This window comes from Labrus bergylta, chromosome 12 (genome assembly GCF_963930695.1).
Source record: "Labrus bergylta chromosome 12, fLabBer1.1, whole genome shotgun sequence".
Taxonomy (NCBI): domain Eukaryota; kingdom Metazoa; phylum Chordata; class Actinopteri; order Labriformes; family Labridae; genus Labrus; species Labrus bergylta.
The window spans coordinates 23345420-23372679 of NC_089206.1; the positions used below are offsets into that span (position 1 = coordinate 23345420).

Below are 27260 nucleotides of genomic sequence, written 5' to 3' on the forward strand. Positions count from 1 at the left end.
AATCTTTATTGTCCACCAGAGGTGGAAATTTGCCTCAAGCCCCCCAAATACATAAACCAGCATACAAGACATTCAGGCAGGCAATAACACAGAGAAACAAAGCAGCTACATTTACACATTAAAAACAGTTCATATCAAAGTTCAGTTCTCATCAGCATGTTGTAAAATTGAGGATGTTTAATGCACTTGGGACACATGACTTCTTAAATACATTTTTAGTTTCCAGTGGGACTTTATAGCGCCTCAGAGTCCCTCAAATAAAATGCATTTAAGAAGTAACATACTTTAACTTATGTATCACTGATTGCACAGCTCCCCATGTCAATACTGTTCATTTACAACTCTGTTTTTGCACATTTACATCTATCTCCAGCAGAGTATGTTGTATTTAATATTTTCATATTTAAGACTAGTAATGCTTAGTTAAATCCTGGTTGTATATATTCCCATTCTTAGTTTTGATATTTTTAGTGCTTATTTACTTTGTATTATACTTTGTTTATTATGTTGTGTTTAGATTTGCTAATATTGTGTTTTTTGCTAATATTGTGTGTTTGGATAACCTGCTGCTGTAACGCCCCAATTTCCAGTTTGGCATCAATAAAGTAATTTTATTTTATTCTATTCTAATTTATCCCAAGTGGAATAAAAATGATTGACCTTACCACCGTTGGAGTTTGGGCCTACATGATACGTAATAGTTTAATCACTAGCAATAACCATTAATGCACTAAGCTTTGGCTTTAAATTCACAACTTATAAGATAAAATAAGTTTAGTAATTAGAGCGTCTTTAGTTAAATTACACTGAAAGAAAAAAAAACAATTTTTCGTAGTAAAACCATTTTTTGTTTATTTAAATATGCATTTTAATATGTATTTGTTTATTCTATTGAGGTCAGACTGTTAAAATATTGACTCTTAAAACGATTCACTGCAATATTAACTTACTATTTTCACGCCTATCTCATTTACATGGTTCGAACACGGGCCTTAAACGCATCAGCATGTTTACCGCTCACCTATTGGTCCATCCTGACCCAACTCTGGGCCAATCACAGCGCAGCGGGGGCAAAAGCGTCGCGCCCCACCTTGTTTCGGTCACGTGACGCGAGTGACGTGCGCCTACGAAGATGGTGGAAGTTTCTTCTTCCTCAAAGTGAAGACCGAGAGTGAAACCCCAAAAACATCCTGCACACCGACAGCTGGGGATTTGGTTTTCTCAACTCCGCTTCGGATTCGGGTACGTGACAGACGCCATGTTTACTGCGTGTGTGGTCGGTTTGTTTTTCACAGCTGTTGGACTTTAGATTTAGCAGCCAGCCATGATGATGACACGAGCTAACATGCTAACAGGGAGTTAGCTTGACTGTGATGGCAGCAGGCTGTCAGAGGAAGTGTTGCCCAGCTGACGTTCAACACGTACTGAGAAACTCCTGAGAGACTGTAAATATAAACACTGACAACAAACAGCCTGTAGACGTGATGTCTGCGAGCTAACCAGCACAGACTGCTCATAACTGCGCGGCTAACTCAGCTAGCCCGCTCTCCAGTGAGATTAAATTATGTAATAATGAAATGATCAACAGACCACGACGGACATGTAGAGGGACACAGATTACCAACAGGCGATCGCTGTCCATAACTTCAGGTGAATTAAAAACTCTTATCTAGCGAGTAAAGTGGATATCTGGAGTTGTTTTTCATTTGCTTCTCTCAAAGATCTTTTTTTTTAAATCCTATTAAAGTCACGCGTTCATTTCAGCATTTCTGATATGTAATGTTCATGTTTGGCATCTTAAACTCAGGAAAAGACACAAAGCATGAATACAGAAATGTTTAATACCTACAATTTAAAGAGAACAACGAAAATATTTTCATATTTCAACAGTTTTCTCTAATTTAACTCTTTTCTGTCCCTTTGAATTTAAATTGTATTCAGAATGGTTCTCTGTAGTTACAGTGTTTCCGTTTGGTCCTTTTGAATTGAAAAGTTTGTCTTTTTACTTGAAATAAGCAGCATTTCATTTTCTATCTATCCTATAATTTAAAGATGTAACTTCTCCTTTTAACTTCTAAACAATTAAACCAGCTAGTTATCCTCTTTTAAGGATTTTATATTTCTCAGCAAAAAGATCCCATTCATAAAAGATGTTCCTGAGCGAGCTCCATGTTCTCTCATGAAGAGTCAAACTTGATTTAATCTAAGATATGAATAAACTAGAAGTTTGGTTTTGTATTTAAAGTTACACGATTTACAAAACACAAAACAAGAAACTTTAAGAAAATAATTGGAGCTACCCCGGAACTATGATAAATAATTTGAGTAAACGTATGTTACTATAAGAAGGACCGTATATATTCATGGTAGAATTGAGTGAACCGGTTGAAAGGAAACATTTTTGCTGATTCAAGCACAACGGCTCGATGTCTATTGTCTACATTCCTGTTGTGAAGTACGACCCATCCTTCTTTTCAGTGTCCTGGAAGCAGCAGCTGTTCTGACCGCATACGTTTGTCTCCTTGCTTAATTGTGAAAGTTATGTGGGAGAAACAGATCAGCAAAGGTAGAGAGAAAACAAAGATCTATTTGTCACGTCTACTCGGCGAGGTCGGCTGTGTTGTTGGTTTGTGTCTTCAGCTACCAGTTTTGTCTGAACAGGAAGGCCGGCCGGCGTTCTCCTGCTTGTTCTCCTCAGAGCCAGGTTGTTGTGGGAAATGTTTTACAAAATATCTAACAATGTTTACAACAGAGAGAATCACTCCCATGATTCCCCGCCAGCCTCAACATCATCTTTTGTTATTGTTTTCATTGAGAGCCCCCTGGCGGCGGATTTTACATATTGTGTGTTTAACTTGATCTTTGCATCATATTTGTATTTGTTTGTTTTGTCTGTCGGACGTCATTAGGAAATGTTTTCTGTAAATGTGTCCCATAAGGGATGGGCTATTTGAGACCAGAATATATGGAGGAAATCAGCTCTGTTGGCAGGCATCGGCCCATCGGCCAATTTTGTGGCATGCATCGATGTCAGTGGCTGATGTTTATCTGTTGTGTTGAGTCCCGCTAACTGTTGGCTCGGGGAGAAGAGGTTTTTTAATTGGACAGAAGAAGTCAGCTGTTGGACAAACTCTGATTTGTTTTCATGGTCAAACATGAAAGAAAATGTTCTGCAGTGTGGGAGTCTTACACCGTCTCTGGGAAAGATCAGCAACATGCAGTTTGTAAGACATGTTTAAGTGACATGTAGTCATCGGCTTAGTAGTTCTTTTTTCTGTATTGATGTCAGCCCTGATTTTCACAGTCTGTGTACCTATAGCTCTATCGGGTTTATTTTGTCGCAGTTGACTTATTTTCTGATGAGTGCATATATTAAACAATTCAATTTTTTAAATCCAAGTTGCAGAATATAGATGCTTCATTCAAAAGAAAATGAAGTTTTGAATAGTTTGTCATGCAGAACGCACCTTGTGATTGCTGTGGTGACATATTTTTAGAATGTGCACGTTTCCTGCACTTTCAGAAGAAGACAATACGATGAAAAAACATGATCTGCCAGGCTTTAAAGAGCTGTGAGAAACTACATCGCCCATCTCTTTACCTTTATGCCACAACGCAAAATGATTGGTTATATTATTCCTAACAACCATGAGAAGCCCATATTTGGTTTCAGCTAAAAATAAAATGAATTTATTGCATCCGTAAAACAGCCTACGACTACTGATTGGTTTTACATTTCACACATACGTTTTGAATGCACCTGTTGGTTCCCCAAGTGTGGAGAGTGATCGATGATATCCAATGTCTTCGGTGCGGTTTGCTTAAAGCATCACAGAGAGGAATCTTTTTGACCCTTTAATCTTATTAACATAGTAGAGAGTAATTTGAGCCTAAATTTGATTTAAAATGCCTCATTGCCTCACCAGTCACCATTTTCAGGCCTGTGTTTGGTGAGGTGTTTTTCAGCTCTGTTAGTGAGCACCTTCATCTACAAGACATAGTCCGCCTGCTTGTAGGGCTGCAATGTCAGCAGTTGCAATTAATTATTGACAGAGACTAAAGCAGGAGCCGAAGGGGAAAGTTTACCCAGAAGCTCGTCACTTTCTCCTGCTCTGCCATGCACATCGTGGACGAGACAGACTGAGGAACATTCATTATTCAGTGACGCATCAAGGTAGCAGACCAGATTCTAGGTAGGATTGTGGGACCTGACTCCTCAGCGAGCAAGACGGTGCATTGTATTTTAAGAGCTCCCATCTGTTGACTGATTTTTTTTGTAATTTAAAGGTTTATTTTGGGGCTTTTCGTGCCTTAATTAAGAGAGTCAGGAGTTCAGAGTGGATAGAGTCAGAAATCAGGGAGCGAGAGAGTGAGGAATCACATGCAGGAAAAGAAGCCACAGGTCAGCTTCGAACCCGGGTTGTAATCACTGTCTGAGGTCCAAACGGCAAAATCTTTCATTTAAATAAATCTGATTGGTTGGAAAATATCAGAAACTTGGTTTTGCGGTTTCTCTTGAGGGAGTAGGTGGTGAGACCTGTGGCTACACCAGCTGAAATTGTTAAACCACCAACAATTCATTACAAGAGAATACAAACACGCATTTCAACATAAATGGGGCGACTGTGGCTCAGTTGGTAGAGGTGGTCGTCTCTCAAGCAGAAGGTCGGGGGTTTGATCCCCAGCTCCTGCAGCTACATGTCTGATGTGTCCTCGGGCAAGACACTTAACCCTGAATTGCTCCCGCTGCTTCGTCTGCTGTGTTTGAATGTGTATGAATGGGATTAGTTACTTTTGTAAAAGAGCTCTGAGTAGTCAAAAGACTAGAAAAAAGCTATACAAGCTCAAGTCCATTTATCATTTACCTTAAATGTCCCCTTTAGCTCTGAATGAGCAAAGCAACCTCAATGATTAAAGTTATTTCCAATATTTAGAGCTTTATGTTCACATTTCATTGCAGCTGAACTGTGATCCTTTATGGGGCTTTCTTTGTGGCATCCTGGGAAATGTAGGAAGATAACAAACTAGGGAAGAAATGGAAGTCTTGGTTTGGCTGCTAAACCTGATGATAAAGGATGGAGGGGGGACATTTAGAGCCTCTGTGGACAGCTATTTAAAAAATGTGTAAAGAGGATTTTAGTTATACTGATGAATGATCTATTCTGGCATTTACCGATTACCAATACAAAGTAAATTTATGTTCAGACAAGCAAAGGTACAACCTTTGTTAATGAAGTTGTTGACAGTTGTGTGAACAGTTCAGTGGCTCTGTTTGCAGACACAGAGCAGAAACATGAGCACAGGTTGTAGAGGCGGCTGTGGCTCAGTGGTAGAGTCGGTTGTCTGAAGGTCAGGGGTTTGATCCCCAGCTCCTGAAGACACATGTCTGATGTGTCCTTGGGTAAGACACTTAACCCCAAGTTGCTCCCGCTGCTTTGTCGCACCGTATGTGATGAGTGTATGAATGGATTAATGACTTCTGATGGTCACTTTACTCAGCAGCCTCTGCCATCAGTGTGTGAATGTGTTGGTGTGACCTGTGGTGTAAAAGCACTTTGAGTAGTCAGTAAGAGTCAATAGTCAGATGATTGTTCCTAAAGTCTCATCTCCTCTCGGCGTGCAGGTCAGCTTGCAGTTTAGTGTGACCCAGGGTCAACAGAGCCCTCGGCACAGGGAATGCATCATCCTCTTTCCTTCCTTTTGAGAAGCTTTTATCTTTTCACTCCCCACAAAGATAAACTGGAAAACGCCGGTTCTGGAGAAAACAGAGAGCAGATAAGACGCAGCTAAGTCGGTGCACCTCATTAAAATTTATTGAAAGAGAAGATCTCTGATAAAAAAATAAATATTCTCTCATTTCCTTTGCCGAGAGGATTATGACGGACAATGAATTCCAAGTGTAACTTGAAAGTGCAGCAAAGTTGTTGTTTTTTTGTCTCTTGTTTGATGATAAAAATAAAAAACTGCCTGAAATGACGCTTCGGTTACTTTTCTGCGTCTTCCTCAGCCTTCCTCTGTCTTCTTCCTCCCCCGTCTGTCTGTCACATGACAACCTTGACAAAGTCACTGTAACAGAGAAGCCATGTTGTTCGATGTGATATTGTTGATTCAGTCTATCTGACTTATTGTTCAGGAACGGTTCCAGGTACGTAACACAATATAGTTAATTGTAGACTCTTCATCTATTAGAGTTCATGCTTCAGAATAATTTATATCACGCTCATTTGGCAGACCCTCTTGAATCATGCGTCATTGTTATACCAAAATTAAACTGGGGGTTTGATTGATTTGTTTGTGTTCATTAGTTTATTTGAATCGGGGACAGTTTACAAAAAATCCCATTAGTCTAAGAAGAGAAGAGATACTTTATACCAGATTTAGCTAACTAGTTAATTTTCATTTGTTGTCCCTGATGAAGGAGAAATTTGTATTATTACTGACTACAGTAGGTACAGTACAGGTAGAAACATGTATTTGTCTTTGTCATATTTCTGCAGGTGTGTAATACCGTGTTCTAAATGACCTAATGTGTTTGCTGCTAATGGGAGGCAGCGTTAGAAGCCAATTTGTCATCCGGCTAATGATGTGTTTGTCTGTGCTGCAGGCTTTTAAACCCAGCCCTATGTCATGGCCACTGGAGTCACCAAGCCGGGCACCTCCAATGGACACCCAATGAAGGCGCAGCTACAAATCATCGGTGAGTCTTTGTAGGCATCATCAAGATGAAACATGTAGTTGTGGTTTTTCACATAGTTTTCAGCTCGCATTCAAAGTGAGGTCACTTCTGTTTAATCATACAAACCGGCCTTTGTATGTATGAGAAAGCTCTATTGGATTCATTGCTTTCATTTCCTTTGTCTGCTTTAAACTGAAAATAAAACGTGTCGCAAAACATGTCGCATCCTTGTTCCTTGACTTATTGGTTTCCTCCTAGCCTTTCTCTCCGACGTGACTGACTCCTCTTCTCCCCTCTTTCCTCTCCACATCTTCTCGTTTCAGTGCTATCAGCGAAACTGAAAGAGAACAAGAAGAACTGGTTTGGTCCCAGTCCGTATGTGGAAGTGACGGTCGACGGCCAGTCCAAGAAAACAGAGAAATGCAACAACACCCACAGCCCAAAATGGAAGCAGCCGCTCACCGTGTGAGTCAAAGTCTAGCCGAGATTACCAAAAACCCGCATGACATTCAGTCACATTTATGATCCCTCAGTACTTCGCTGCAAACAGATTATATTTTTCATACATCCAGATCTGTGTTGAAGACTTTGTTCTGCAGCCTGCATCCTACAAATCACAAAGTGATTTCTAACACAATGATGAATTTTAACAGAAACCTTTCCCGAGCCTTGATAGACATCTAACCTTTCTTATTAGTCACCCTGTTTTGTTAAATGTCACCTGTCTGGTATTCCAGGAAGCTCAAAACGTCACTCTCTGTTATTTTACAGAAGCTGTCACATTTATACTTTAAAGATTTGAAAGGAAATATCAGGACTTTTGTCTCTTTTTAATCACAGCATGTGGTGAATTGAACCCACTGTTCTGGGGACTAAAACTCTTGTCCTTGGGCTTCTGAGCGTTATAGACACAGCAGATGAGACACACTGGAGTTAAAGGCTTTAGAACAAGAAGTTTTATCAGTAACAGCAGCTTTATGTCCTCTTCTCCTGAATGTTGTGAAGATTATTACGAATATATTTTGGAGTATACAGCACTCAATAATCAGCACCAGTGGATGGCAGCAAATATTTACATCCTTCAGACTCTGGTAAATGGAAAATGGACTTGAGCTTGTATATTTGTTTTCTAGTCTTCTGACTACTCAAAGAGCTTTTACACCACAGGTCACACCTACACATTCACACACTGATGGTAGAGGCTGCTGTGAAAAGTGACCATCAGATGTAACTAATCCCATTCATACACATTCATACTGATGAAGCAGTGGGAGCAATTCGGGGCTAAGTGTCTTGCCCGAGGAATGGAACTGGGCCTTAAATTGGGATGGGTTTTTATTTGAAGTTCTACAGTATTCAAATCTGTTGAGGGTCTTGGTGTTTGAACTGTGTAAGCTGTGAGGTTTCTTGTTCCCCCCCCCGGAGTTTGGATCATGTGGTTATCATAATGAGTGTGGTTATTTTGAGGTTTGGCTTTGAGGAAGAGGCATCTCTTGGATGACAGTGCTGACTCAGGAGTTTAGCGTTGCATTTCATAATTCGCTTACAGAAAAAGGGAGTTTCTACAGAGCATATCAAAAGTTAACTTCCTTATAATGGTGCAAAACTGCTGGTGTAAGATGTGATCTTTCTCTTTGTCAGGCCTGCAGCAATTTTCTCTCTGACTGACTCATCCTCGCTGTGTTTCCCAGAAAGATTATTTTTTTTTGTCTGTAGTGTCACTCTAAGTGCAGGATAACTTGTGTTTGAACAGTTTTAAGAACAGATATGTTTTCTCTGAGTGATTGGCACATGGCAGTAAAATGCAACACGCTGGTGAGAGAGTGTGTCCGGTTCATCTACAGGAATCCTGTTTCGAAACATATGCTGCACACTGAGTGCACTCGCACAGTCCTGACATTTTCACACATCAAATGTCCTCTTAATTTTAGCCCGTCCACGATCCTCTGCCGTGCACAGCGTGCATCTTAATATAGACTTCTCCTACAGTTTCTCTTGGACCCACGGGTGCAGAGCTATTACATAACAAGTGTTTACTATGGGATGTAATCCGACCTGAGCCCGTGTGTCCACAAATGTTTTTGTCCCGGGGCTGCTGAGGGTGCCAGTTATCTAAACGACTGTCATAGTGATGGTCATGGACACTTGCTGTCCTCGAATAGCTTTTGAACTTTATTGTCTTAGGGAGTTGCTTTCAGGAAAATAACGACACTTTTCCTTTAATCAGCCTCTGCTGCTGATTGCAAACTACTCAAACTCTGAAACACCAACGAAGACAGCAGATGAAATGCCCATAAATGTCTTCAAATCATAGCTGCTGATTTTCCTTTTTTTGCAGCAAATTTGGATATATCTGATTTCTGCTGTATTGATGAGTAAAATGTTGTCCTTTAACAATATTGTGTTGTGGTGAAAAAAGGAAATAGGGACGCCAGTGGCCTAGTGGTTAGTTCATTTCTCCCATGTACAGACCAGAGGCTGTAGTTCTCAAAGCAGGCAGCCTGAGTTCAAGTCTGATATGTGGCTACTTTCCTGCAACTCATTCCCCTCTCTCTCTCTCTCTCTCTCTCCCTCTCTGATTTCCAACTCTATCCACTGTCCTGTCTATCACTTAAGCCCAAAATGCTTCAAAAATAAATCTTAAAACAAATCAAAGAGGGAATAGTGCTGACACAAACTGTGATGTAGGAAATGTTCAGTTCCTTGATAGTTAGATGAGAAATCAAGAGGAACAGAGCGTCGCTCCTTCTGTCTCCTTAGAACGTCAGTACATCGTGCAATCTGGTGATTTTTCTTTCTTCCTCTGCACAGGATCGTGACCCCGTTCAGCAAACTCGTGTTCCGGGTGTGGAGTCATCAGACCCTGAAGTCAGACGCGATGCTTGGCATGGCCACACTGAAAATCAGTGAGACGCTCAAGTCCAACGACATGAAAAGTGAGTCAATGACACACACACACACACACACACACACACACACACACATATACATACATTTACAGGACAGCACATAAGAACACATAAAAACACACTAAAGCATCACATGATTCTATGAGGGATTTCAGCTGGTTAAATAAAGTGCAGAGTGCCAAGTTCGTCCTCTATAATCAACTCTTATTAAGCAGCTGAATACTGCGCGGTACAAAGGATGTAATGCCTCTTTTAGTCCTGTAAACCCTTGAAGGTGAAATGTCACATTTTAGGCAGCTGTCCAATCAGTGTTGGTTGTAAATGTTGTCAAATGAAGCAATAGATTCAGCAGTTCATAGGTTCAGGAGATCCTTTGTCCACTCCGTCATCAGACTTCATTACACACAAACCAATAGTAGCAGGTCATGACTGGAGCTGTGGGTGAAACGTCACTGCCTGCCCTTTTCTCCCTTCTCTCCTTTACACCCTAGACATTGGTGCAATAATAAGAACTATTTAGGACTGCAGAGACTTTTCGTATTTCAAGTATCTGTTCATTTTATCTATGCTGTTTTAAATCAATGCTTAATGTTTTAACTTGTGAGCTATGGGATACTCCTCAGTTCCCCCCAGGGAATGAATAAAGTATATATCTATCTAATCTATGGATAAGTTAGGCTGAGTTTGACTGCTTATGCTTTTAGGGCTTTGCAGCAGGGTCGACACATTGAAGCATGCAAAGCAAGCAGATACAAAGTCAACATTCCTCCATTATAATTATGTGGACAAATACTCTTTCTAATTTAAATATGAGTAAATATCTCAGACAGCCAAGACAGTGCAAGTGTAAGATCCACGGCCATGACATCAACAACATCTGCACTCATACTTTGGGATTCCATTTTTGCTGTTTAGCTTATAGAGTAAGTGAAAGCAGAGCCTTTTTGTCAAAGCTGACAACTTCAATCTTCTGCAAGCAACTGTGTTTTTTTATGTGTGCAATCTATATTGAATTGAGAAAGCTATGGATAAGGTTGAACATATTGGAAACATACTTCATACTAATCAAATCTTCCTGTCCTACTGCTATCAGGCATAAAGACCTGTGAGCAGCAGTCCAGCAAAGCTAAAATACAGACAGTTTAATGAGAACATGTACAGATCAGAAGTGGTTTCTAGTAACACAAAGAGGCAGTGAGTCACTCAACTCTTGTGAAGAAGCTCTTTTGTCACCCTCTTTACTCATCCTTTATTTGTGTCCTCCCTGCAGTCTCTGAGGTGGTGCAGACCTTACAGCTGTGTGCAGACAGAGATCAGACAGACGTGGTGGGCGACCTGTCTGTCTGCTTGGACGGCATGACCGTCGACCCCGAGATGTTCGCCACCGCCGAAGCCAACAATCACAGTGAGTCACACAGCAGAGCTGAGCAGAGTCTTATAGAAGCATGCAGGAGCAGGCAAGCGTGACTATTTTAAGTTTAGGATTAACTGTTAAAAATACAGTGAAAACAGTCACTCTGCTGCACGTGGGGTTCCCAGGGAGACAGAACATGAGGATATTTATGAGTGTATTTAAAATGGTTGGTATCATTTAGTTGTCAAACCAGCAAAAGTTTGTTTTCATATCATCAGGATAAACAAAAAAAAAAATTTCTGCTTAATCAGTGCTGTTGTCATTTTTTACCTCAGGTACATCAAATGGGGAAACCCTGAATGAACCCAACGACGATCATGCTATAAGGTAAAAAAAAAAAGAAGTGATTCCCGTCCCCGCTAGACTTTTTATCACAGTCCTTGTTCCTCATTTTCTTTCCCTTCTTCCTCCTTGCAGGCGGAGTCGAGACAGCTCTCCAGCCGTTGACGGTGTAGAGCACAGGTCATCTCCTGCAGGTCGGAGGTCAGCAAGCAACACAGGGTCTCCTTCTGTGTCATCAGGGGGCTCGAGGCCTCTCAGACCTCCCCGACCCTCAAGACCTCCTCCTCCAACCCCCCGAAGACCCAACTCTTCACCAGGTGAGACTTTTAGTGTTGGAAAGGTTTGATCTGTTCAGACACTGTTCAACTCAGGAAAGGAGAGAATCAAAGATCAAGTGCTCGTCTCGCTGCGCCGACTCTTGACTCTACAGCAATCCAACCAATGACAAACATTTATTCAGCTGGAGCATGCACAGCTAACTGGAAAAAATATGTTAGTATTAAGTCTCTGAAGACCAAACACTGGTCTAACATCAAGACAAATGAAGCTGCAAATCCAGCTCACCTTGGTAAATGATATTATATTTGTTTCTAATTCTTGTTTAGTTATTTATCTGTATTTACTCTCTTGGTCTAAGGATGTAAGATTTGACCCTGAATTCTCTTATTCCTTCTCCAGCATTATCCAGTAACGGCTCTGCTGCTGATACTAGTGATGGTCAGTCAGTTCCTGATACACCCGTGCGAACGGCGGCCTCATCAGCTCCGGACTCAAGTCCATCACCGGGATCAGACAGGAACTCTGGAGCCACGGCAACCAGACAGCCAACTAGCAGCATCACCCCGGCTGTCACTCCCAGAGTCCCCGCTGTCAATGCCGCACCGCTGCCCCCTGGGTAAACTCTCATTTACTCATCCTTCCAGAGGAGCGTGTTTTTCTTTATTGAGCCGGATATGTCATTAGAGTATTATCTAATCGGCCGATGTCATTCTGAGGAGTGATGGCATCATAGTGCCAAAGCCAGATTGCTTAATATGTTTGCAAAGACCAAGTGGCAACCTCGGGGGAAAAAATGAAGCCAATGCAGAAGCAAAAAAAATAAATGCAGTTCATTGAGTGTCCACTTGAGGCTGGCTCCAAGAGCCCCAGAAGTCACACACACCCCATTTTAATAAAGCCTGTTCTTACATAAATAAACATGTTAACAGCCTGGTACAAAAAATAAGTAGATTAGTTATTGTCCTCTTGGGCACAAACTGCACGGGGGGGGGGGGGGGTTTAATGAACGATACAAGTTATGCCTCTTTAGGTAAGTAGCTGACAGGATGGTGCTTGGCCTGTTGTTACGTTGTCTGAGACAGGATTGCCAGCATGGCAAAGACACAGGACAAGCTAAAAAGTAGAGATCAAAGAAGGGTAATATTTTGAGGGTTGCAGGTAGTCTAGTGGTCACGTGGCCCAGATTCAAATCCAACCTGTGGCTCCTTTCTCGCTTGTCATTCCCCACTCTCTGTCCCTGATTTATGACTCTATCCACTGTCCTACCTCTAACATAAAGGCATAAAACCCCCAAAAATAAATCCTAAATAAAAGGCTAATCTTTGAGCAAAAAGTCATACTCTGAGAAAAGTTCACTCCGGCCCTACAAGAAGACAGAATCTTTGAGCGCTTCTTGTTGGCTCTCTTCTTAATGCACAGACAGACGCACAGAGACGAGCGCTGAGGACCAGAATAATGTTGATTTTCCAGTTGGTTTGGTTTCAATTTCACTTTGAGTGTTTGCTGAAAACCTTATGAAAATATTAACAAAGCAGCTAGGACTACAGGGTTATTGACAAATGTGGGAAACATGTTGTCGGACACGCAGAGCTCGTCATTATGAACAGGACGACAGACATGTTGCTTTCAAGTACATAGAACAACACACAGGTGTGTCCTTGCATGAGTAAACCCAACACACATACGCCATTATACACTGTCACTACGTTTGTGTCTAACTGACTCCAGTGTCATTACTGCTGTGTCAGTGCCGTCACCGTGACAACACTGTGACTTTAGGAGGATGACTCATGATGTAATGGCTGCTCTGACACCCACAGATAACCTTAATGGCTTAGCGTTACATAATGTTTTACTGCTGTTGTTTGATCTCAGGTGGGAGCAGAGGGTGGATCAGAACGGACGGTTGTATTTCGTCGATCACGTGGAGAAGAGAACGACGTGGGAACGCCCTGACCCGCTGCCCCCTGGGTAAAAACTCCTCCCCCTTCCGTCTTTTCTCTGTTTAATCACACACAGGTAGTTTATTTCGGCAAGTTTCCTACCCCCCCACCCCTTTTTTAATTCTAAAATGAAAACAGTTTCTCATGGTAAAGTCAAAAAGACTCTGCGTCATGCCTTTTATTAATGATCATAACACAAGCTGTGCCCTTCAACTTTCTCCCACATTGTGTATCTACCAGTTTTGCTAACCACGCCTGAGCAGAATAATCATCATCATCTCTACCTCACTCTAAAACATCACTGGACTTTGATGGCATGCTTTGTGTCCTCTTTAAGTGTTTTATTACATGGAGAGACATAAAGTCATTTCACAGGCGGTCTGCCGGTCATGTTTGTTGTGTTAGGTCATTATCTGAGCTGTAAACTCTGAATGCTATGTCGTCTCTCAAGGTCCAGTCAAGAAGTCCATATTTTACCTTTCATTTTGAACCTGTGGATATAATTAACTCGGCGCACTATGCAGCTAGTTTCTGTGACCTGTTCACCCACTACATTAACATTTTTATGTGACTATTAAGCTGTGACGCATGAACTGATGTAGCTTTGTCCGACACCCTCCTGCTTGAATCAGTTAATGTGGACGACGTCTGCCAACACCATATTTTGTCTGTTTTTTCCCCTCCTCCATCACGAGCTTAATCCTGTCATTGTTCATCAAAATACAACACAATACTTTATTGTCACTTAGGGGGGAATTTGTCATCACAGCTTGCACAGTTGGTACATATAAACATGTTACAGGAAGAATCACAAAAACGGTGCTACAGAAATCAAAGAAGCCAAAACAACAGTCAGAGAGGAAGCTTGTTAAGAGCTTTAAAAGTTAGAGGGGACAAAGCTCTATTTTAATACGTGCCCTCTTCCATGTCAGAGTCCTGTATCTATGGGAAATGCTTAACTTTAACCGTTATCTTTTCAGAAGTTAGGATAGTTCTTAAATTAAATATAGCCATTCAAAAATTCTTCATTTTCAAAGTATCTGTGTGTCATACATGATGACTCACATAAACTAAAAAGCTTTTAGTAGCTGAAACAATCCTGTCGTTCCTCCTCAGGTGGGAGCGTCGCGTCGACCAGATGGGGCGGGTCTACTTTGTCGATCACATCACAAGAACCACTACGTGGCAGCGCCCCACGGTGGAGTCGGTGCGTAACTACGAGCAGTGGCAGCACCAGCGCAGCCAGCTGCAGGGCGCCATGCAGCAGTTCAACCAGAGGTTCATATTTGGGGTGAGACTTCCTTTGTATCTGTTACTGTGACAACACGAGGCGATGTGGGCGTTTACAAACTGACGAGCAATGACTCATCAGCCTGCTGGTTTTTGTTAGGGATAAAACGAAATGCATCACAACCACAAGAGAGTTTTGCAAACGAGACCTCTTGGACTCTTTATGACACCTCAAACATTTACTGCCATCAAAGCTCACTGTATCCCACTTCAAACACTTCATCTGCATCCATGTCATTCTGATTCATGGCCATAATTCTGATTCTCTGCTCTGCAGCTACAGGACCAGGCTGCAGCCACTCAGAATAAGGAGTTTGATCCTCTCGGGCCTCTGCCACATGGATGGGGTAAGATCTTTAATGCAGAGCCTTCTGAGACTTTGATTTTACACAAGTGTGTTGAAATAATCCACTTAACTTTCTTCTTTTAAAATGTAGCAAAGGAGCTTGTTGTAGGAAAAGTTCTAGCAGCTGTGTAACTTTGGACCTACTTTTGTAACTATGTGCAAAGTCATCTCAGCCATGGATTGCTAAATTAAGGAGTGATGCCAGGTTATAATCTTACACATGAGTAAAAGTTTAAAAACTAACAAGATATGAAATGTGTGATGTAAAAACAGGAAGCCATGTCCCCCTTTCCCTCCTCGGTCATAAAACATGTGAAGGATCGATAAAATGAAGGTTCTTTTAATCTGGCTCAGACTGCAGGATAATCAGTCCTGATTTGAGGTCTGATTCCTCCTTCCCAACACTCCCGGGGTTGTTCCCGACTCAAGGCTGCTCCCCACTGATTATCTTCCCAGATTACCTTGTGGTGTGAGTCATTTAAAGATCCAGTCTTAACATCAAAGATCTGCTCTGAAATCATTTGGGGCGCCACGAGAGACGAGGCAGGACATTAATAAGAGGACAGTAGCAATGACCGGCTGCAAGATGCAACCTGCATGGGTGCACTGGACAACTGTATCCATTGGAGAGATATTTCTTCACCCACACGTCTTTGTTTTTTTTGTTTTTTTTAACGTTTAAGTCCTCTCTACACAAAGCAATATTAATGCAAATTTAACTGCCAACTGCATTGTTTTAAGTGAGGTCACTTGAGGTGGTGCATTCCTCCAATGGGAACCATCATCTTAGTGAAATCCTGTATTCTGGGATGTGCCATGATTTTCATATGTCGTAGTGTGTGCATGATCATGGAGAAGAATATCTGTTAGGATTCTCCACATGTGTGTGATGCTACCCAAATTCTCCTGCAGTGTAATATCTTAAAGCTTCACAATTTTTGAATAAGTGAAGCTTTTTAAAGGTAGTAATGGTATGAACTGCCTAAAAGTTGGCTGAACCCATAATAATGTGATCGTGACTGTGTTTTTGTTTGTTTTTATTTTAGAGAAGAGAACTGATTCAAATGGCAGAGTTTATTTTGTACATCACCCTACGAGGGCAACACAGTGGGAGGACCCACGAACACAAGGGTAAGTGTGTGTGTGTGTGTGTGTGTGTGTTGTGTTGTGTTTTTGGAGGGGGGTTCGCTTAATGTGACAGTTTACTTAATGTCAATGTAATTGAATTTTCTTTCAGGTTGCTCAATGATAAGCCTCTACCTGAGGGCTGGGAGATGAGGTTCACTGTTGACGGTATCCCTTACTTCGTAGACCACAACAGAAGAACGACCACCTACATCGACCCTCGCACCGGAAAATCCTCACTGTAAGTCCTCTAACATTTTCTTCTCTGCTGTATCGAAGGGTTGAGATGTGAAGCTGCCAATTCAGTGTAACGTTCTCACTTAAAGAGACATCAATTCACTGGTCATCTTTATGTACTGCTGCTTAGTGTTGCTGTGGCAGAATTAAGTTTTGACAACTCGCACATTTCAAATAACACTGAAGTCATTTTCAGTTTGTAGGTATTTTACTGATTAGATCTCTGAAGGCGACAGACTCAACTGTTGATATGAAACATGTCACCGTTTGGGTGTCTGCAGCGCCGGGCTCTCTGACAGCTACTTTAGTAGAAGCGTTCTCGGCTAGCTCGATGATGCTTGTGAGAGAAGTTTTCTTTCCTGCACACATTCGACAACACACTGCTATGGTCTTAATTTTAATGTAAAACTCAAGCATGGGGAAAATAATGTGTTACACTCTTTCTCCCAGGATGCTGCTGTGCTGACATTAACATAACCTCATGCGCCGAATCGATGTCATTTCACCTTCATTTGTTGTCTGCTGTTTCACATAAAGTAACGAGTAACGCATGCTTTTAAATGTCAGTAACTGTTACAGCGTTATTGCATCTTGAAAGTAACTAGGTGCGTTTCTAGTTGCTGCAAATAGAAGTGCAGTTACTTAGCAACACCGGTGATTAAATACCTAGGAGGTTAAAAGAGCATCATGGATCATGGATGCCATTTTTCTGTTAATGTCAGTGACCTTGTCCGACAAAGAGGAACAAAGAGAAGTAACCAGCACCTAACGTATGAAACAGAGGTGGAAAAACAAAAGAAGCTAAGAGCCACTGTCCTCCACGAAGGAAGTCCTGTAGGCTGCATTGAAGAAGAAAAGCAATAAACCTTTAGGAATTAGATGAATTACCTCCCTTCATACCATTAAACATGTTTCCTGCAAGACCACTTTGGTAGATTTATTTTTCTCATCAACATCTCTGTTTGTACTTAAAAGCCCAGGATGCCCAGTAAATAAGGACCCAAATGAATTGCATTAATTGTGTTAAAAATAAAGCTCTCTCTATCAGCAAAAGAAGCCAAAACCACAGATTCATGTGGGCAAACACAGCAGACTCTTCTTTAGGGAGGTCATGTGCATTAGTAGCTCCTTGGTAACTATAACATCTCGCAGGGACGTTGCCTGGAGTTTCTGTCAATAAACATTTAGCTTGAGTTTTTCCTGCACGTCTGCATGCCACAGATGATTCAGTGATGTGTGTTTCTGGTCAGGGAACCCCACCTCGCGCTAATGTCAACCTACTCTTAAGAATAAACCCTGAAAAAAAAGAGCGTTAGGAAAATCTATTTAAAATCACCTAAAGTTAGATGGGTGTTTGATAATAACTATACTAGTAAGCAATAATAAAGCACCTCACTTGGGCACTCTTCTTCAACAGGTAGTTTAGTTTCAGCAGATTGTAATCGAAACACGTCACCTCTTCTGTCTCTACTTTAAGATCTCATGACGCGTCGTCCTGATGTGACTAATGTGTCACCGGGTCTCACCTGCTTTCATTCTGTCCTTCTCTCTGATGCAACACGTCAGATAACTCAAGATAATAACGTGTGTGCAGAACATTACTCAAGGGTAATTACTTTGGTTCGGTTTCAGGGGCAGATGAACTGGTTTGATGACTTTAGAGAAGAATGTGTCTGCATGAAGTGACGGGAAGAGAAGCACAATGGGCAAAACATTCCTGACATGTTTAAGCTAACCTTAAATAATAGTAGTGTGATGGAATACTTTATAACAAATATAAGGGAAATTCTGTTTTAAAACGACAATGATCATCATCTCTTAAGAAGTTAAGGCTTTCACACTTGAAAAACTCCTGATATTACCCGGAGGAGCTGCATGTATGAACGCAAACAAACTATATTTTAATTCAGACTTCACCTGGAGTTTCTCCTCCCAGTCCCCTAGTATTTTTTCTGAAGCAAGTCAGTGGGCTGATGTGAGAATGCAGCAGGATATTATGAGAAGATGTGTATAAACTGTGACTGCTGCACGGTGCATAAAGTGTCCGTGCGACCGCTAAGACCTCTGTGCACGGCTGCATTAGGTTTTCTGTTCTTCAGTTTGTTCTTCTCCGCTCTTTTGTTGACATTGTGATTCTGTTGAACTACACTAAGCATTAATAAAAAGGCAGATATTCTCATCATAGCATCATATAGCAGACTCTGTCGCTTCGTTCCGCTACTTCCGCGTTTTCTTTTTTTTGTCTTACCTCAGGAGAATAATGTTGATGCTTTAAGATGTTCAAACCATTTTAAAGTCGGTCTCTGCTGCTTCTCTCTCTCGCAGTGAAAACGGACCTCACATCACCTACGTTCGAGACTTTAAAGCCAAAGTACAGTACTTCAGATTCTGGTGCCAGGTGAGATCATGACAAGAGTTTTTCTCAAATGTGTTTTTCTGTCCAAACGGTTTTGAGTTGTTATTAAATCTAGTGATACATGTCTCCTAGGTGAATGCACTCACCTCCTTTATACAGAGTACAAGCTGCTGCCATTCAGTGGCAGATATACTCTGCCTAGGTGCAGGACAAACACATTTAAAAATGAATTTAGTACCTTTGGTCTCCTCAACAGACTCATGTGAATCCCCCCCCCCCCCCCCCCTTGATGCTTGTATTTTAGTGTTGAACCTTGAACCTACTACTGGAAGACTACAGCTCTTCATATTACTGCAGCCTCGTTGGATTGTATTTGATTTTGTCACCACATCTGATATTTTATTTTCTTCTCCCTAGCAACTGTCCATGTCTCAACACATCAAGATCACGGTGACAAGAAAAACCTTGTTTGAGGACTCCTTCCAGCAGGTAGACTGATCCGCTCTAACACGCAGACCATTGTGATTATACGTTTGCCCATTAAGTTTTTTGCTTTTTACGGACAAGTTTGATGTTTTGCTCGAGTAAGAGCCTTTTTCCAGGACAAGTGACGTGATTGGCTGTGGATGTGTTGAGTGTTTATAGAAGTGTAAAAAGCCAATGAGTCAAACAAACGACTGAATTAATCAACAGAGAAGAAAGTTGTGTATTTAAACTAGAAATCTCTGTTTTAGATAATGAGCTTCAACGCTCAGGATCTGAGAAGAAGACTCTGGATCATCTTCCCTGGAGAAGAAGGCCTCGACTACGGAGGCGTGGCCAGGTGAGTTTAAAAAAAAAAAAAAAAAAAAAATGCATGAATACAAATGATTTCAAATGTGTGCTCACGTGGTGGAGAACATGTGTTATTGTGTTTCATATATGTTGTGTTTGTGGTAGTTCTCTGAATGATGTCACAGATCTTTTGTAAAAGATATCTGTGATTTTGAGTCTGTGTCTCGTGTGTGTTGTCCTTTCTTCCAGAGAGTGGTTCTTCCTGTTGTCACACGAGGTTTTGAACCCCATGTACTGCCTGTTCGAATACGCCGGTAAAGATAACTACTGCCTCCAGATTAACCCCGCCTCCTACATTAACCCCGACCACCTCAAGTATTTCAAGTTCATAGGACGCTTCATTGCCATGGTTAGTTATTTCTATTCAGAGAATCATTTCCTGAAATAAAACCCAACGACATCTTTAAAAAAAACAAAAAAACATCTTTCTGTCTCTTCAGGCTCTTTTCCATGGAAAGTTCATCGACACTGGTTTCTCGCTGCCGTTTTACAAGCGCATCCTGAACAAGCCGTTGGCCCTCAAAGACCTGGAGTCAGTGGACCCCGAGTTCTACAACTCCCTCATTTGGATCAAGTGAGTACACAGAGCCACGCGGACAGCAAAGTGAGAGATGTGCTGGTTTTATTATTTAATATACCTAGAGCAGCTTCAGTGGATCATCTGACTTGTGGCTGGCTGACTCTGAGTTTTCTTAGATAAAACAAAGAGACCTCAGATATTTGTCTTTTTTTTTTCTTAAACACAACAGAGTTCTTCTTGACTGTATAAGTCTGACTATAATTATCTGTGTAAGAGCTGCTCACTGCTGATATCCATTTAGTCCAGAAATTATTTGTCTTTTTTAAAGAGATATTTTTGGGCCTTTTGCCTTTTTTGGGAAAAGGAGACAGGAAATGTTGGGAGGAGAGAGTAGGGGATGACAGGCAGAAAAGGGCAGAGTTCAGATTCAAGCCCTTGGCCGTTGCTGCACGGACTATAGCCTCCTTATGGGGCGTGCAACATAACCACTAGACTATCTGGCACCCTCTTGTTTGTCTTCCCCAAATCTTCAAGATCCAACCTGCTTCTGAAATTCAGTAACCAATAAGCAGGAGGAAAGCAGAAATTGTGCTGAAGATTTTCTTCACTTAAGGCAGCGTTTTCTATAATGGGGGATACCAAGACAGTAAAGTAGAGTATGAGGGCTCAACAGCACGATGACTTATGGGTCATTACCTCTCCAAAAAAAAACCTAGATGGCCTGGAGGTTAAATGTCTGACTCTGAATTTGTAGCCATGTTTGTCATATTTTGGGGGGGAAAGTTGAACTTGCAATAAACAAAATGAAGTCTGTCCTAAAGCTACAGACCTGGAGATACATTTGTCTGAATTCTGTCTCCACTAAGTGCTTGTCCGTTTTAGTTGTATTAATGACTGACTTTTTAAGTGTTTCAGTGCCTCTTCAACTTGTGAGGGAATGAGTTTCAGGAGAACTGTATTATACACAGAAGTATTAAATCTCGGCCGACGAGAACTTACATGAAGCAGTGCCTCTTATATCTAAAGGTTCTCGTCCTGGAAGTAGATAAATAGTCTCCATCCTTTTGTTTGACGTGTAGGTTTTACTGCTGGTCCAAATCAGGCTCTTCTCTCAGCTTAATATTGATTATTGGATTCTGAACAAAGAGCCACGCTTCCCTTTGCTCACCTTTTTGTCAGGTTGTGTGTCTCGGGTCAAATGAATGCATGTCAGAGGAGGAGAGTCGGGGTAGAAAAGCAGTGTATCGATCTTAGACCTCGATCTCCTGGGAGTCAGAGCAAGTCATGTTCAATCAGGGAAGCTGTTAATCCCGAACAGACAGAGAGTGGATCTATCTCTCTGAAAGATACAGGCCGTGACCTTCTGAGCTCTCATGTGCAGCTGACCTAATGTTGAACTTTTAATTACCTGAAGGTCAGTTCACAGACTGCGTTTGTTACCATGGTTGTCAAAATGTTACAATGTTGTGATTCTTTTCAGAAGCATTTGTTGTAAAACGACTCGACCTCCGTTACTTTAATGATCTTATGGCATCAGATCTTTAGTCACATTTTGAAACAAAGGCTGCTGCAAGCTGGAGAGAGAGCCAACGTGTTTCGGAACGTGACGTTTAAACAGTGTGCAGGAGTTTGCCTGCAATTTTTGGGAAAAAAAAAAAATGAATTACCGAAAAATGAGGACTTGTCTTCTTGTTGCTGTGGTATCAACACAGGTACCAGTAAGTTTAAATCCTGCGATCTTGTCAACCCTCGTCGTTAGAGTTGGGCTGTAACTGTCCGCTCTTTTCTTCAGGGATAACGACATCGAGGAGTGCGGGCTGGAGATGTTCTTTTCTGTCGACAAAGAGATCCTGGGAGAAATCTCCACCCACGAGCTGAAACCAGGAGGAGGAGACATCCTGGTCACTGAGGAGAACAAAGAGGAGTACATCAGGTGGGTTTGTTTGGATTGAATTCAACCTTCTTTTTCAATGAGTTGAGCAGAAAACCTTTTGGGTTTTGTGTGTTTGATGATTTGGAGTTTAACAGCTGTATGTCTCCCCCTGCAGGATGGTAGCAGAGTGGCGGCTGTCGCGAGGAGTGGAGGAGCAAACGCAGGCTTTCTTTGAAGGCTTCAACGAGGTCCTCCCCCAGCAGTACCTGCAATACTTTGATGCCAAAGAGCTGGAGGTGAGGACGGTTTGGAAGAGGGATTCCTATTTCAGAAATATAACCTGATTTCACTGTTTTGAGATTGATTAAGAGGTTGTATGAATGTGAAAACCTGTGTCTTTTTGCAGGTGATGCTGTGTGGTATGCAGGAGATCGACCTTGCAGACTGGCAGAGGAACACAATCTACAGACACTATGCTCGAAGCAGCAAACAGATCGTCTGGTTCTGGCAGGTTAGTTTGCACCAAACTTAAGTTCAATGAACAGAGACTTGAAGGATATCAGAACTATACTGAGGGTTTATGTACAGGTAACAGACATCCTGCAAGCAACTCTTATCTGGGATATAAATCATTTGGTATCCATGTTCAAAGTGAATCAGCAGAGTGAAGCTTCTTAAGTTATGCAGATTGTGAGATATGAAGAACATACAGAAACTGAAAGAAATGAATTAAAAACAGCTTATTGATGCATTAAACAAGATTTAAAAAGCACATCTTTCAGCACTTATTTTCCGTTATACTGTTTATCTAAATCATACCTGATGATATGTATCATCTGTCTTGTGACAGTTATTTTTTTTTATTTTTTTCAAAATATTTTTATTAAAGCAAAATGTTCAAAACATACAGTGCAATTGGGAAGCGGTCAACATTTTTCTTTTTTCCTCAGAAACATTCAAAAACCCAGTATCACTTCGCCCTGTAAACAACCCTCCCAGACCGACAGTTATGTATTTTAACACGATGTGTTCTTGTGTCCTTTAGTTTATAAAGGAGATGGACAACGAGAAGAGGATGAGGTTGCTGCAGTTTGTCTCCGGGACTTGTCGCCTGCCTGTCGGAGGCTTTGCTGACCTCATGGGTAAAATATCAAGCAATGTTATCTTTTTGAAATTAGAGCATTTGAGTTTGAACACCGATTAAAAATGTATATAAGCTGTTGGCTGGATAATTTTTTAACTATGTTTTATTTTCTATGCACCTCATCACCTTTTCTCTCTTGTTTATTAAGAACTTAGATTTGCACCATGGGGGGGCGCTGGTAGCCTAGTGGTTAGTGTGCACGCCCCACGTACAGAGGCTATCGTCCTCCAAAGTGTTTAACAAAGTAGATCCTTGACTGTTTGTTGTCTTTTTCTCCCTGCAGGAAGCAACGGTCCCCAGAAGTTCTGTATTGAGAAGGTGGGGAAAGAGAACTGGCTCCCCAGAAGTCACACATGGTGAGTTTAAACAATCTGCCTCTTAGCGTTCTGCTGAGGTTGTGACAGAGCCAAGTCTATTGGTGTTTTCATATAGATGCTAAAATGTTAGGGTTGTGTTGCATGTGTCAATGCAAGCTCTTTATGTTTTCCCCCCCCGACTTAACCCTAGCCCACATGTAAAATGACGGCATGAAGTCGGGATGAACAGATTTATGAGTTAGAAAAGTTCAGTGTGAAGTGAGCAGGTGGGCTGATTATGTCATTGTGCTAAAATGGAGCTTCTTGGTCGATACTGTGAGTTTGTCCAATTACACGTCGCATTGATATAGAATCAAAAAACTGTCATTATTGTGTCGGGAGCTGTAGCTTTGTCCGCCATGTCTACGCCCTCCTTATCTTGTCCTACCTCCTGAGACTACCCGTCCTGTCCTACAGGGAAAGTCTCCTAGCTGTGCAGCCTCTCCTGAAACTCTTAAGACATTTTCAGGAGTGCATTAGTGAAAACGGCTAATGTCTGTAAATGCTGGACCCTGAACAACAACAGTGTTGTGATGTTTTTGAGGTCATCTTAATTATCCTCCACCTGACTACTATAAATCTGATGTCAAGCTGATTTTAAAGCACGTTTTGTATTTCCATTCCCCAGCTTCAACAGGCTGGATCTGCCCCCCTACAAGAGCTACGAGCAGCTGAAGGAGAAGCTGATGTTTGCCATCGAGGAGACGGAAGGCTTCGGACAGGAGTGAGAAGGAATCTGAAGGAATAAGATACCACAAGTGTTTAATTCAGGGAGCCTCTGCAGAAGAGGCGGGTGGTGTTTGATGTGTTTGTGCCCATGCTTGCATGCATGCACACACCTGTAGGGTTACCTCCACGGGTGCGTGCATCGGACTGTGGCCTGCATGTTATTGCAAAGCAGAGCTGGGATTTCTTTTCTTTTTTTCCGTCTACTGTGTGCGCTGTGCTTGCAGCAGGTCTGAGAGTTTCGTATTCTTCAAACCAAAAACACAGACGCTGCTCCTGGGTCTCAGAATGTGCGCCACATTATGCATGGGATCCTGAAAAACTCCCCCTGTGACATCTGTTTAAGGGAATGCAGTAGATGTGTCCTCCATACCTGTGATCATTTAATGACAGGCAACAGGGTAGGCTTTGTGTTGGACTCTGAATCTCACAGCAGTGTCTTGTCGAGGCGTCTTTGACAAACTGATTTCTTTGTATTAAGTGTGTTTGTACTAAAGCGTCTGAAGTGAAGAGAGGCAGGATTGAAAGGATGTGATTGCTTTAAAAAAAAAAAAAAAAAAAAAAAACAGGGATAAGTTTCACCAAAAAAAAAATCTGATGTTGCTTTAAGATTGTTTGTTGCATTTGAATTAGTTGCATCTTACTTTTCTATCCACCTCATTGTCCTATCCTCAAACTTCTCACTGTTTTGGTAAAATGACGAGGGTGCACTTTAATGACTTAGTAACAAAGAAAAATACAACAATATAACTTTTGAATTTACGAGAGTGGCGCGTTCCAACTTAACACTTTAGTAACAGACAATCTCGGTGCTTCTTCGAGATGAAAGGCTTCATATAACAGCTTCTGGTTGTCATGTATTTGATCTGTGAATCATCTTAAAGGTGGAGTCAGTAGCATTTTTCCACTGCAGTTTATAAACACAACATTCAAACTGAGCCCCTCCTCCTGAAGCACACACACTGCAGGACGTAGTGTGTACGTTTTAATGCTTTTACCTACTCTGCAAGCTACCCCACACTAGCACAAGCTAGCTGTTGGTGTTTGGTACCTGCCTGTCTAAAACATCTGCGTATGCGGTCAAAAGCCATCACAAGGTTCACCCTTGTTTTAGATTTAAAAATATATATTCTTCAAGGTTTGCTTTTGGGGTTTTTATGCCTTTATTTAGACAGGACAGTGGATAGAGCCAGACATCGTGCAAAAAGAGAGAGCAGGGAACGGCATGTGGGAGAGGAGCCACAGGTCAGACTCGAACCCTCTGCACTTGGGGCGTGCGCACCGTCCACCAGGCCACCAGCGCCCCAGAACAAGCTTTATCAGCTTGCCGTTTTGCCTCACTAGGATTATACATTTTCTCTTATTTGCGGCTAGGTCCAGGTCCGGTTTGAATGTCGCTGAATTGTATCCAGTCCTACACTCACCTGTACGCTGTCATTGGCTGGGGGGAAAAAAACAAAACATGAAAATCGAGACAGAGGACCGGGTCTCTGCAGACAGTTATCACCACACATGTATCGAGGCCCCGAAGTGATGACTCAGCGGTATTATTTATGTACAAGTCTATATTTAAGTTTTTTGGACAAAGCTACTGACTCCATCTTGTACGATGGTGAAAAAGTGTTTAAAGCGTCATTATTAAAAGTGGTGGGACATTCGAGAGGACCCTAGTTTTATAGGGCTGGAGTTGTTGTGGTGCAGAATTGGATTCAAGTATTCGGGGAGAAACTTTTAACTTGTACGTTTTAATATCAGCCTTTAAATCTTAGTTTGATCTGAGGTGGAAATCCATGAGGAGAGGAGAGAGAGTATTTTATAATGAAGGTGTTCAATGCATCGTATTCAGTACCTTACTTTATATGTTCAACAAAAAAACAACCAAATGTAAGTGAAACCAAATCCCTTCTCTTCAGTTTAGGTCACATTTTAAACGACACTTTGAATGCAAAAACTCTTAAAAAAAACGAGCTCCTTGTACACATGTAGCATTAGAAACCGTTAGTGGCAGACTTTCTTCTTTGAACACTTTTCTTTCCCCGAGCAATATTAAAGAACTAAGGTCTGGCTTGTTACTGTGGTGTTGACTGTGGAACAGTATATAGAACAAAAACATGACGTTTGGTTTATCTGTCTTTACACAACAGCTGATCCTGTTCAGAATATAAGAGGTGGATGTCGCCAACGTCTGATGTTTTAGAGCCTAAAGTAATCAAATGCTCAATATGGCATTTTTCAGGTCATGCCCCAAAAGCATCTGTGCTTTATCATTTATTTTACAGAATTAACATCATGAAGAAAGCTTGAAACTAGCATCTCCGCTCTTAAAACTCTCTTAAAAAGTGTTTTCTGAGGTTATTAATTAAGTGAAGGAGGGTTATCTTCTGCATAAAATCGGACTACTTCTGCAACCAGTGGGGTCGCCCCCTGCTGGCCAACAGAAATAATGCAATTTTTAGTCACTTTAGCGTTGGCATTATTTTTAAAAGCGCGAGTCTACATCCACTTCTTGTATACGGCCCTATGCTTCTAATCAACAGAAACATTCAATAAGAAGATTAACGCGGTTTATTTATGTAAAATGAAGAACAGCAGGTTGTGTGGTTGCTCATTTTTGGAGCGTCTATTTTTGAATTGGGTTAATCTAACACTGAAAAGAACAGGTGTGGTTACTGAGGAACATCAAACTCAGGTGCTGATTGTTTGTCAAGGAGAAGCCATTTCCCTCCAACTTCTCTGGGTGCTTTTGTCTCCACGAGCCCACCGAGGTGGTCTGTCGCGTCCGTCATTAGCCTTCAGGTAGCCTTATGTTCACCCTCAGGCGTTGTCAGGTATCCACACCTCGAGGAGTATGACGTGTTCTTTTGAAGAAACTGCACCAGTGTTGCAAATCTAGAAAACGTGAAGCTGATGAATTGTGGCTTAAACTGTGATTTAAGATGCAGGACAACTA

The 27260-nt window shown here is 41.6% G+C and overlaps 1 protein-coding gene across 2 annotated transcripts; it reads left to right on the plus strand.

Annotated features, from left to right (window-relative positions):
• Positions 1 to 1090: 1090 nt before the first annotated feature.
• Positions 1091 to 26382, plus strand: itchb (itchy E3 ubiquitin protein ligase b). 2 transcript variants are annotated; one of them, XM_020635961.3, is made up of 24 exons: positions 1091 to 1242; positions 6605 to 6697; positions 7000 to 7141; positions 9488 to 9612; positions 10856 to 10990; positions 11275 to 11326; positions 11417 to 11598; positions 11960 to 12176; positions 13436 to 13531; positions 14620 to 14794; positions 15071 to 15140; positions 16186 to 16270; positions 16377 to 16505; positions 18827 to 18899; positions 19275 to 19346; positions 19592 to 19680; positions 19881 to 20040; positions 20132 to 20265; positions 22004 to 22144; positions 22260 to 22380; positions 22491 to 22595; positions 23130 to 23226; positions 23512 to 23584; positions 24213 to 26382. In XM_020635961.3, exons 2-24 carry the CDS (start codon positions 6628 to 6630, stop codon positions 24310 to 24312), a joined length of 2643 nt encoding a protein of 880 aa, XP_020491617.2. In that variant the 5' UTR covers positions 1091 to 1242; positions 6605 to 6627; the 3' UTR covers positions 24313 to 26382. The 2 variants fall into 2 exon arrangements, with proteins under 2 accessions (XP_020491617.2, XP_020491618.2); XM_020635962.3 differs by lacking the exon at positions 1091 to 1242 and adding an exon at positions 1506 to 1650.
• Positions 26383 to 27260: the final 878 nt, after the last annotated feature.